The 12,846-nt window shown below is 39.0% G+C and overlaps 1 protein-coding gene across 1 annotated transcript in view; it reads left to right on the forward strand.

Moving 5' to 3' along the window:
- ARID1B (AT-rich interaction domain 1B) overlaps positions 1-12,846 on the forward strand; it is a 389,943-nt gene that overhangs the window by 135,642 nt on the left and 241,455 nt on the right. The window contains exon 6 of the mRNA XM_023532165.1: positions 8,125-8,235. Coding sequence (XP_023387933.1) covers positions 8,125-8,235 — 111 coding nt within the window. The remainder of the gene's footprint in view (positions 1-8,124; positions 8,236-12,846) is intronic.

Here is a 12,846-nt window from a genome sequence, read left to right on the forward strand (position 1 = left end):
AAAGCACTCACAGGGAGTGGAGGAGGGCATCTTACGCTGAGCCTTCCCAGGTGAGCTCACTCCAGTATGATGTCTAGAGTCGGAAACTGAACTCAGAAAAACTTATTCAGGATTGCACAGCTGGTGAATAGTCTTGAAGTTGGAATTTGACCTTGAGTTTGTTTGACTCAGAGACTCATGGTCTTTAAAGAGATCTGTGTCTGGAAAAGGCTTGTTGGAGTCAGTGAAATAGGAAGTTGGGCCTTTAAGAGGCAGGACCAAGATAAGGGTAAGAGTTTCAGATGTAGGCAAGGATGGCAGCTGGAGCTGTGATCAGGACAGCTTGATCAAGAGATGAGATTGAGAAAGGATCACTGAGTCAACAATAAGGGCAGGTTTTATCTTGGAGATCTAGGGAGAAATGAGACTGGCAAGGTTAATTTAGTTAAGATTATGGAGAGTTTTTTTTTTTTTTTTTTTTAAGACAGCTGAGTGTTAGGATTAAATAGACAGCAAACATGTGGAAGATAAAATGGGAGGTGTTTAAGAAACTGAAACCGTAAATGATCTGTGCTTAGCGGGCTTCTCGGGAGAGAGGAGATGAAAGGTGAGGGTCCAGTTAGGAGGCTCTGGGAGGCTTTCAGGTGACAGCTGGGGTCAGTGCCACAGCCTCAGCCCTGTGTCTGGGTTCCTGAATTTGTCCTTCATACCATATCCCATTTTCATTTAAGGAATCCTTCCACACATAAGCAGAAGTAGATGGGATCCCCATGTACCCATCACTCAGCTTTCAACAGTTCTCTGGCCAGTCTTGTTGCACCTACACTCTCTTCCCTCACCTCCCAGCTTCAGTACTATTTTAAAGTAAATCCCAGACTTGTATCATTTGATCTGTAAACATTTTAATATATCTCACAAAGATAAAGGGCTTTAAAAAAGAAATGTAAACATAATACAGTTATCCCATTTGAAGTATGATTTTTTCATACAGTTATCCAGTCTTCAGACTTCTGGTAGTCGCAAATGGAATAAATGTTTTTGTTTTCTTTATATCGCACTGTAGTTTGAATCAAGACCCAGATAAAGGCGGCCTGCATGGCGGTGTGTGCACCTTTCGTGGCTGGGGTTTTCCTGTCTCCGTCGCCCTCTCTTCCTCTTCTCTCTTCTTCTTTCTAGTGCAACTTATCTGTTGAAGAAACTAGGTCACTTGTCTAGTAGAGAGCCCTACCGTTTGAGATTTGCTAATCGATTCGCTATGGTTTAATGTGTTCCCCAGCCCTTTGTATTTCATGCATATCGGTAGTTGATAAACAGGCTTTATCAAACTTATTATCGGTTATTTTGGGGGAAGCGTATTTCATCGCTGGTTTGTTCAGGAGGAGGTAGAGAATGTCTTGGTTTTTCTCTCTCTCGATGGTACTGACGCTTGCCGTAGTCTTTTCCCTCCCTCTTAATTTGCAGTAGATATATTTTTTAACTACAGTCTTTCGCAGTCATCTTTTTGCCTTAAGACTGCCAGTAACAAACAGCAAAATGTGTTTTGTAGCACATTGCTACCAGGCAGTGTAGCTGTTAACATGATAAATATTCTTGGACATGAGCCCAAGTTTTGTTCAGTTTTATGTGTTTGTCCTCGTACATTTATTTTTGTATTGCTGTGTCTAATTCTAAGTGTAAGCTCTTAGAAGCCATTCAGTCAGTCATTCACCGGGCTCTTATTGAGTACCTGTCAGTGCTTGGCCCCGGAACCCAAGGGGAAGTAAGAATCTAGTTCAGGAGATACATAAACAAATATTTAAAATACAGTGCTGTAAATTCTTTAAGAGGAGTTGATCCGAAGTCGATGTGAGGTAGTTGTTTTGTGTGATGGTGGGGTTAACTTCTAGCAGTATCTTGAGGACAGCTGGTTGCTTTGCAGACATAGAAAGAAAGACGTCCACTTGGGACCAAGACCAAGATCTGCACATGCAGACACGTGTCCCTGTGGGAGCCCACGCGCAGTTGAGTGAGTGAAGCCGAGGACTTGCAGTGGACCTGGGGAAGGCCAAGGTGAAGCTGGAGTGGCAGCTGGAGGATGCTAGATGCGCTCTTCTGCCTGTGCCACACCGAGGACTGCGGACTGCGCTCAGTGGTCACCAAGGAGGGGGCCTGTCCAAGCAGCAGTGCACCCTGGCCATCCACTCTGGTGGCACCATGGGCAAGAGGCCACCAGAAATCTTAATATGGCGTAAAGTGGCTCGAGTAAAGAGGCCGCAGTCAGAAGGACGAAGGAGTGGACTCGACAGTGACTTGGGGCGTGGCGAAATGTCAGACGTGTATGGATGACGAAAGAGCAGGTTTGAGGAGGACAGAAGAGCCATCTCTTGACGAGTGCATGGAGCTCTACCTGCGGGTAGCGATGTTCCGAATGTAGTTAAAGTGCAGGGGACGCAAAGTAGAGATTCGGGATCATCACCGTCTGGTGGTCAGTGTGGAGTCCTTGGGCTAGAGATCCGAGGGACACGTTTTCACGGGATAGGCAGAAAGAGGAACAAACCAGCAGAGGATCCTTAAACGAACGTAAGCTGAGAAGGCGGGAGAGGCCTCTTTATCTTGCTTTTCATCAGCCTTTGGACTTTAAATAAATATTCGATGTTTATTAATAGTAGGAGAGTGGCCTTGTATTCCAATTTGTAGGAGTTTTAAAAAATATTTCTTATTTAAATAGTATTGTAATTGAATGTTTTGGAAGTATCCCACATATAAAATATTAAGATTCATAATTTTTGAAAGGAATTTAAGAGGATATATGGAAGCCTTTAAAAAGTTAAAATTACATTAAATCCTTATTAGTAATAAGGCTTGAAGCCTCCAGGTGTCTCTGTAGTGCAGTGAGGTGCAGTGAGGTTGGCCCAGCCCGTGAGATGCTCGCACAGGCCCAGACACCAGCCGTGCGAGTACTTGAGGTTTTGTTTCCTTGTGGTGAGAAGCAAGTGGGGACTATCTCATGGCTTTATGTCCAAGAGCCCTGCCTGCGAATGTCAGCCGTCCTTCTTAATAACAATTCCATTAGGGCATTTCCGAGGCAGCAACGGGGTGATTATGCCATTCTTGAAGTGAATATTTTACAGATTTATATTGTTTTTCTTTGGAAGGATATTTTCAACATATTTAGCTACAAACTACAAATGGAGCGGGCAGTAGTAATAGCATGCTAAATTTCTTGAGTAGAGTGATGACTTCACGTGACCCTGGAAGACCTGTGCAGCCATCAGGCATTGTCTCTGTGGAGGTGATTCCGTCCTCTTCCTCTGCCATGCATCTTACCTGCCAGGGCCGTTTCTGTTCCCTTTTAGTAGTTGGAATCAATGATAGGAGTTTTCTAAAGCTGGGAGAGAAAAGGAGCCAGAAATTATTCCGACCTAGATATTGTAGGACGTTATAAGGCTACTCAGATCCTCACCACCTCACTCTGGGTTATTGCAGCAGTGGTAAGTGGCCGTCTTTCTCTAGCATGTCTGTATTTCATGCACTTATTGGAAAAACCTTTCTGAAATAACAAGAATCATCACGTTCTAGATCCAGAAGCCTAGGTGGTTCCCTGTTGTTTTTTGTTTCAGTTCTGATGCTCAGCAGGACGGAAGGACAGCCAGTTTTTGCTAGCTTCTGGGCTTACACCCCAACCTCTTAGCGCCACTGCCATGTTTGTCTAAGTTCTTGGGGATTATTTTGGTTTTTGTTTCTGTTTTTTGGTTATTATCTGCCAGTCCTCCTACCTCTTTCCTGCTTTGGATGTTCTGCTTCTTATAATGAAATGAATTCAGTACTAATGGCAATATGAGACTTTGATGAAAATGTGGAAAATGTCAATGACACTTAAAAAATTAAAAAGGGAAAATATTTCCATGGTATGGTCATATTGTGATGCTAAGGTAAACATCTTTAGTAAAGCTTTGTTCCCTTCCAGAATGATGGACTGTGAGTGTAAATTGACACTTCCTTTAAGAGCATTTTGCCAGTTTCTTTCAAAATTTTAAATGTACCAACCCTTTGGCAAAAATTCCACTTGTGGAGATTTTATGCTACAGAAATATTTCACAGGAAGAGGTGCACACAAGGATGTTTGTTACACTGCTGTACGGAGTGGGGAAACTGGGAACAACCTAAGTGTCCAGCACCAGGGGACTGGCAGAGGAGGTCACAGCGTCAACAGAGAATGCAATACTGTGCGGCAGAAAAAGAATAAAGTTGATATTTAGGTGCAGATACAGAACGAATGCTGCAGTATATTGTCATGCCGTGTGCAGAAAATTTGTCCCAGTAGTGTTTACAGGAAAGTGGGTTTAAAGTCACCTCTGTACGCAGTAATGCACTGAAGAGTCGTGGTGGGCGGGGCCTTGGTGGGCGGGGCCTTCCGCAGGAGGCGGCGCTCTTCCTTTTCACTGTTGATCTCTTGGTACCTTTTGGACTCATACCATGGGATTATTTTCCCCTATTAATTTTTTAAAAGTGTCCTGGACATTTCTTTCTGCTTTTTCGTCATTCTCGTGTCGCCATCAGTGCTGAATTCACTTCGTTATAAAAGACAACAGAAGCCGTGGTGCTGTCGGCCTTTGCGCGACACCCGTTCGACAGTTTTGATCTCATCCCTTCGCGGTGTAAGGGGGACACTAGGGTCTCCTTTCCGATGGTGCCCACCCGAGGGAGTGGTCCTTGCCAGGCATTCAGTAAACGTCTAGGACATTTCTCAGACACCGAAGTGAGAACATCTGAAACAGATGTGTACACGCCCTTTCCCCGGGCTCTTCGCACACTTGTTGTTTGTGAGTCAGTCTCCCTTCACGAAGGTTAAAACCAGAATCCCTCAGTGGTTAAAAGTTTGTGGGTGAGGTGAAGAAAAATAACACTAATAAAGGATCTCAGAAGGGGTGACCACATTGCTTTCGCGTGGTTCTTCTGCGTCGCAGTACAGGTTTACCCCACGATCCAAAAGCGAAGCTGTCCTATGAAACCTTCCCTGAGGTGACATAGCAGAACGCGGAGAAGCGATTACCTGAGGACACATCTTACTAATGGATGCACAGTTGATCGAGAAAAAGCACACACGCTCGCAGACACGGTTAAGGTTCCGGGGGATGATGCTGAGACGCTGAGTGTTGGTACCCGGGAGGAGCTTGGCGGGGCCTCTCTCCTTGCTCCAAGCACATGCTGCCTCTGAAATGGCTCATTGCAAAAATCAACGCGGAATGCGTCTTCACTTTTCTTCGTAAGAGCAGAATTCCTCTTCGGACTTTTCAGTTGTTAGCAAAAAACAGGTACTAATGTTGGTCTTCGGTAAAAGTGAAGTGACGTGAAGCCAACTTTGGAAAAGCGGGGCATATCTGTATTATCACAGTATGATATTCTTTTAAACAGTCATGGCTTTGTATGTGCACTGTGGATGAATGCAGTGATAGTAGTTTGTGTCTGTAAACGAGTGTGTAAGTTTGTGTGCACTAGTTTAAACTTGTAAGTAACCAAAGATGGCAGTGATGTTTTAAAAATATGAGGCCGTGCTTAGTTGTTGTTTGTTTATAAAAGTTGTTGAACATATTCTTTATTTTCTGATACCGACATTGCCCTTTATTGTCTATTAAATTTCTTATTCCTATTTTACTCTTCCTGAGGTGAAAGTAAATACACATCAGAAAGTAAATATAGCTCAGAAGGGGGAAAAAGCTAAGGTTCATTATGAAATATAACTTTTATGTCTTTATTAAAGCTGCCAAGCATAGATTTTATAGTTCCAGTGTAAGCAATATATGGATGATGATTGTTTTAGGTTAAAACTTGGTACCTTTTCTGGATGTTCTCTCAGTTAAATTAATTCTTATGTTCAAACATAAATTGAGGCAGATAATCCCATTTTTTTGCGATTCCCACTACATTCTGTTTTTATTTTCAACTGTATTTAATAATTGAAAGCCTCTTGTGGTTGGGAATAGTGTTTGAGACTTTGGCGGAATATACTTACTTGGAACTTTGAAAGCCTTAAAAATGTGAACTATGAAGTCATAGTAAAATTTCCTGCTCACTTTCATGGTCTGTTAGTTCAGTGTTGCTAATTTTAGAGGGGGCAGTATCTAAATACAGTATTCACTGTAGTCATAATGGTCTTTTTCAGCTCTTAAAAAATCAGTTCATTTAGGTACAAAGGGAAAATAAAAAGAAACTTAAAAGGCTAGTAATAAGCATAGGGCATATGAGCCTGTTTGTTTCTTAACTGAAGTTTTCTAAAAAAGAGCATCTGAGCACCACCGCCTGCAAACTGTGTGTGCACACGTGTGTTTGAGGAGCAAGCAGGGTCTGCTCATTTGTGTGCCTATTGTGAGGCTGTCCCGCACCTTTGTGGCTTTTTTGTAACAGGGTGAAGGCCCTTGAATGGAGGCCTTGTGCCCTACTTGATTTGATATTCTTACCGTTAATCTAAAGGACCCTGCAGGGCACCCAGCGGGAAGTCCCTGCGACAAGTAGAAGTCTGGGATCCGGAAGAAACTTGGTGTGTGTGGGGGGCGGGGGGTGAGGGCGGTGAAAGTGGTAATGATCTTTCAGCCTAGGCTTTTGTCGCCCACAGCCTAATTGTTACCCGCTGCTGGCAGCCAGATTGAAGAGCTACCCTTTCAAGTATCTTTCGATTGCACGTGCTCACTGAGACCTTACCTAACTCTTTCAAGATAAAAACCTGGACAATCGGGATTTAATTCTCTTACAAAAGCATACTACTGACCGGGCATTATGCAGTCCTGTTAGAGGTTGGGATGGTGGTGGTGGGGGGTGTGTGTGTGTGTGTGTGTGTGTAGATTTATGTAAAGGGAAGGAGGGTTGCTTGGGAAATGCCGGATTGTTGGCACGCTCTCTACTTCAGAGCCTGTTTAAAGGCAGGTTGACCCCACACTAGGCTAGTTACATCTAGTTCGTACGGCTTGTCACTTTGTAGTACCACTTCTTGGTCCAAAGTTTCTTGGCTTAAGAAGCCATGTAATTTTAAGTGTATACTGTGTGAGAAAGAGGTGGGGCAGCAGAAACTTTTTATAAGGTTTCAACTAATAAACGTTAATTTTTAAAATAAAATTAATTTTTAAAGTAATATTTTGAGGATTTAACAGGAGAAGTAGAACTGTATATCATGTTTCTTTAATTTTAACACATATTTAAACTGACAGAGGAAGGGAGAGAAATTTATTTTTAAGCGATATTTTCCATTCTTTTTTTCTCTCCAATGAGAAACTGGTTCTTCAACTTTGAGAGCCAGTTAAGACATGCAGTCATGAGTGTTTCACGTTCCGCCCTGCCGTCTGACCTCGGGTGTAAGTGGTGGTCGGGTGTTTCGTAGCTGAGCACACACAGTTAAACAGCTAGAGATCTGGTAAATAGTAAGTTTGGTGTGGTGCGGTGTATTGGGTTTATATAATATTATTTCAGCACAATACTGAAACCATGCAGAATACATCCTGGAAAAGTGTTCAACTGCATGGCCAGAAAGGCCACGTTAATGATAAGTTTCTGGTACCTCAGCCGGTTTTTTGGATGTGTTTTGTTCTCCACTGCTGTTTTATTCTTTATTGTGATTCTCTGGAAACTATGCCACGTGAACATATGGAATTCTATACATTGTGTTTATTGGTTTTGTAGCAACCCCGGGGTACTGTGAGCTTAATAATTATGTTGTTTTGTGGGTTACTGAGAGGGCATATTAAAAATCAGTTGACAATAAAGTTTTCATTAATTATTTTAACATTTTCAAGGTAATATTAAAGGCAGTTCAACCAAAATCAGAATTACATAATAAAATGAGATTTTGGTTTGCTTTGGGTTGAAAGAGAGTTTGGTTATTGCTGACTTCCTTCGGCATCTTTTCCTGCAAAATTCAAGTACAGTCTTTGTATGGTCCCGTAATAAATTTAGTTCTTAATTATATATATGTTTTTGTTCTTGACAATTTGCTTTTTTTTTGTCTTGTTTTTGCTTTCAATAAAGAATTTTAAAAGATAGCTCTAACATTTTATGTCTATTTAAATGTAACGTGAGTTGATAGTTTTTGATAACCCTTTGCTTCATTTTGATTACTGAAGAAGTTTATAACTCTTTGAAATATTTATGAAGTGCTTTATGTTTGTGTTTGTTTAGGACATGTCTCAGGAAGGCTATGGAACTAGGTCTCAACCTTCTTTGGCTCCTGGAAAACCTAACCACGAAGACTTGAACTTGATACAACAAGAAAGACCATCAAGTTTACCAGTAAGACATTAATGTGCTGATTTGGAAATGTAATGAGTTAAAGATTTTTAAAAAGAAATGTTGCTTTTGTTTGTTCTGTGTTACATTAAGGCTTAGGAGAGATACTTCTAGATTTCAGATATGTTTGTGATTTATTATTTTTTAGGGCTTCATTCTTTGTTTTAGATAAGTTTATTTCATTTGTAGGTGTCTCTGAGTCCATTTGGAAGGTTTTATCTGGCGGATGGGTTTTGTGGCAGAATGGCGTCTCTGTAGTACAGTCAGTCAGTCGTGCTTTGTTTAGCTTGTTGCTTTCTGGTGTTACAAGTCAGAGGTCGCCATCAAAGAGTTGAATATAAAAGGAATTCCCATTTGGCAATGGATGTAAATGATGAGGTTAAAGCATCTGATGGTAGTTTGAATTTTTTTCTGGGACTTTATATAATAAGAAATCACCTAGTCTTTTTTCACCCAAAAGAAAATATTTTAGTTTAAAATTGGAAAGACAGCTTATAAATATTTCCGCCAGCGGATACTGTATGGTGAATGAGATGCATATTGACTGGAGTAGTGGCTGGCTGTATTATAGGGTATCATGTTGTGCCCATAAATAGTTCATCTGTGCTTAATTTGCCTTTTTAATAGGCAAGCTAATTTAAATGAGGTTTTCTTTATAAACTAAAAGAATACATCTGTACAAAATTTTATATATTTCCTTGTTAAAATATCTTTATTTGAAGAATTATTGTTATTGCTTAATCTCTGTTAAGAAATTGTATTTAAGATGGGAGTTTAGGCTAACCATGATATTAAATGTGTTTACATTAAATGAGATTTATTATATTATACTTGTAAACATTTGAGAATAAGCATTCGTACTGAATGTTGTACATGACATTTGGCATGCAAACCATACTCATTGTCAACTTATCTGTAGCCTTTGAGAAGAAGGTAAGTGATGGCTACAGGACGTCCATTACTTTTGAATCTGATGCATGTGTTTTTGAAACTCTAATTTTTACAGCTTTTATTTCTATGGTGGAAGGCGGGTGAAATTTATTGTGGTCATGTTATTAATCACAGTGGAGTATTTATTGTCTAGTTACTTGGATTTTGAAGGAATGAAAAAGCTAATGATTCTGTGTTTTACGCTATAAGATTTTTTCTTTAGCAGGTAATTCACAGCTTTGGTGAACATGTAGAATGTGTGTGCATGCGCACACACATGTAAACACTATTGATAAATGGAACATTTTGCTGAGTATTTGAGACTTGGCTCATGAGTTTAGGAATTTAAGTCGACTCCTGTGAAGCAGATGGACAATGAATTCCACTTTTCATCTACCAGATTTTTGGTGTTATAGAGAAGTCCAACTTTGTTGGTTTGTCATTGGCTGGTGATGTGTACTGTTATACAGGTTGGAAATATTGTTATGTACTGATGCAGATTTTCTGTGTAGCTCCAAGAGCAGTCTTCAGTGTACTGCTTTCTTCACATCCCCTCGAACTTGGCCATCGCCCACTAGGCTGGGCATCTTTTCATGGCTTTGCATTAGAATGGGTAGTTGACTTTCAGCGAACTTTACAGCAGAACTAGGGATGGAATGAAGTGTGGCAGTTCCACAAAGCTGACAGAAGAATTTTGCTCTGGGCTAGTGCTTTTTAGGTGGATTACTGGTAACGGGCCTAAAAGTATTTTAAAAAGTGAGTCAATATATTTGTCAGTAGTTGAAATTTTTCCGAATTGTTCTATTTACATACATATCATATAATGGCTTACTTTCTTCTTAATCTTTACCTCGCCTACTTTCCAAGAAGATTTAGATTTGTTCATAGTAGAAAATTTCTCATGAAGCTATTAAAAAGAAGAAATGCCCTAATTGGCTCAATAACATTTCAATAATATTTTTTTAGAGGGCAAAGTTTCCAGGTTCTGTGGTGAGTATGTAGAAGTCCCAGTCACTGAATGAAGGACAAACCATAGAGCAGCCGGGCACCTAAACCCCCGGCCCCCAGTCTGTTAAGATGAAAACCAGTTTTATTTAAATGAATTTCAGCGTGCCACTTTCTTTCAGCAGGCTTTGTTTGTGTAGAAAGTTTCTATATGAATTATGAAATATGTTTTTCTTTACATGGATGCTATATCGATGTGTTTTACACAAGATAATGCTAGTTTGGGGAGAGATTTGTTGGTATTCTGTATGGCTCTAACATCACATATTTTTAGTGTTACTTTTATTAAATATTTTAATCTGGAACTAGGCTAATTTGATACTATAGGTACTGCGAAACTATATTTGTTACCACATCTGAATTTGCTGTTGGGTCTTTTGTAGATTTATGCTGCGTTTTTCCTTTTCAAGTGTCAGTGATGTAAATACTGTCTTATTACTTCAGGTTTAAGACAATCCATTATACTGGTAATCATCTCTAGTTTTGTAATTTGGAACTAAGAAAATTGTGGGTATTTGTACATTTTTAAAAATGCGTATGGTGATTTTAATGTATAATTAGTAAGTCTTTATCCATGATGTACATGACTGTAAGGAGGAAACTTCTTACGTAGTTACTTCTTAACCTTTTTGCTGAAGAGGAAGATTTTGTAATATTTTTCTGCATGTGCGATATTTAGCATATATTTGATATACAGTTAACTTTCCATTACAAGCAGTCAAGACCTTTCCAATATCCTATGCTAGGTCTATAATTTGATCTCTCAGTAAGTGGTCTTCTCACCATTGTTTGAACTGGTATTTGTCTATATTTGCATGTCATTAAATTCTTGGTGATCTTCAGTGGCTAATACAGTTATGTTTTCCAGTGGACTTAGATCTTCAGATCATCCACATAAAGCAAATGACTGATAAATTAATACTTATCCTCTTGTTGCCTTGGGGCTATGACCAGTAATATTTGCTCTTCACTTAATTCACTCAGACCTAATCTCAACAAATCTTCCTTAATGCCCACTTATTTCTATACCTCTTACTCATACAGCTTCTCGCTATTGAGATACATTAGTTTACATACTCTTTGTATTACCATTATTAATAAATCTTAGCATATAGCATGTGATATAAAAATTAGTTTGAAAACCTCTTGTCTCCCTGGATTAGTATCACTTAAAATTAGAGCACTTTCTGTAGTTTTTTCCTACTTCTAATATTGATATGAAATGAAGCCAGCATTTAAACAAAATAAACAGTGGGAGGTCTAAAAAATGCCATAAGCTTAACTCCTTTATTTTAAACTTGAATATGTCTTAATTTACGTTCTAAGATAACCACCAAAATATGATTTAATGTGCTTTTTACTGAGTCTTTTGTTTTGTTTTCATCTCTTGTGGCATTGACTGTTTACCTTTAATTGCAGTGACTTGTATAGCTGTCTTGGCCCCCATTAGACTAGGATCTTTTCAGAGTATTTATTATGCTTTTTTCAGTAAGTGTTTTCCTAATAGAATTTATGTAAAAACTTTTTAATACTTTCTTCCGCCAGTTTCAGAATTTTCTTTTAATTGCTTAAGGAGTCTTTTCCAAGGTACTGAATTGACATCAGGAGAGCCTGTGTTACGGATGCGGGAGGATCATCAAAGTGTAGACCTGTATTCGCAGGGTGGTTTTATTATTAGACATTTTCTTTTATGATAAAAGTGCATCTGAGTTTTAGCTTGGTAACCTTAAACTTTAAGAAGTGTGGGCACTTTTGGGTAATTAAGCTAAAAGGAACATGAAAACATTCTTACTAATGTATATTTTTTAATTGTAAAAATAGACAAAAACAGTAATACAATTTCAGTAAATATAGTACAGATAGATAAGTTATTAATAAAATATAAACATGTATAAAAAGAAGTAAACAAAAAGGTTTGATTTTCTTTCTTGTTCTAAGCAAATTTTGCTTTCTTTAGGGATCTGAAGAGTTGATCAGTTTACAAATAACTAATTTGTTTTATTTTTCAGAGAGGCCTGCCACCAGTTGTATTTCAGACAGCAGGTCCATTATTCTGTTTACCTAAGATACAGAATATGACCAGTCGTGTTCTAATAGCCTTTGAAAAGGCCCATCGGGTCATTAAAAACCTCTTCGTGACCCTTTTGTCCTTAAATAGGAAATTATATAAAAGATTGACATAAGAAGATTTTGATCTTTCTCAGTTTAGTTAAAAAAACAAACAAACAAACCCTAACTGTCCTGTGGAATAGTGCTTATGGCACTTTTGCTGAGTTTGCAATTAGAAGGAAATATTGAGGTTTAGATAAAACATATGTTTTTTGGCCATTTGTGAATGGAGGGAGGTAGTAGATGCTGGTTGTTCTTTGAAACAGAGGGAGTTAAATGGGATTTTGGAAGCCTGAAAGAGAATGATTGGAAAATTTTATTACCAAGAATATTCTTTGGGGGTTAGGTATTAGCAACAGAGCGTACACTGATCTTCCTTAAATGAAAAAGAGTACTCTGTGTGTGTTTTATTTTTTGTAGTGTTCAGTGATATTTATGTTGGGTAGGGGTAGAAGGTCATGTACTTTGGAAGCATATGTGAACATTGATATGTTAATAGGGACATTTTAAGTGTGTAGATTTGGTAATATAGTTCCTGTGAATGATTAGAAACTATTGAGAAAAGCTAGG

Source organism: Pteropus vampyrus, unplaced genomic scaffold (genome assembly GCF_000151845.1).
Source record: "Pteropus vampyrus isolate Shadow unplaced genomic scaffold, Pvam_2.0 Scaffold78, whole genome shotgun sequence".
Classification (NCBI taxonomy): domain Eukaryota; kingdom Metazoa; phylum Chordata; class Mammalia; order Chiroptera; family Pteropodidae; genus Pteropus; species Pteropus vampyrus.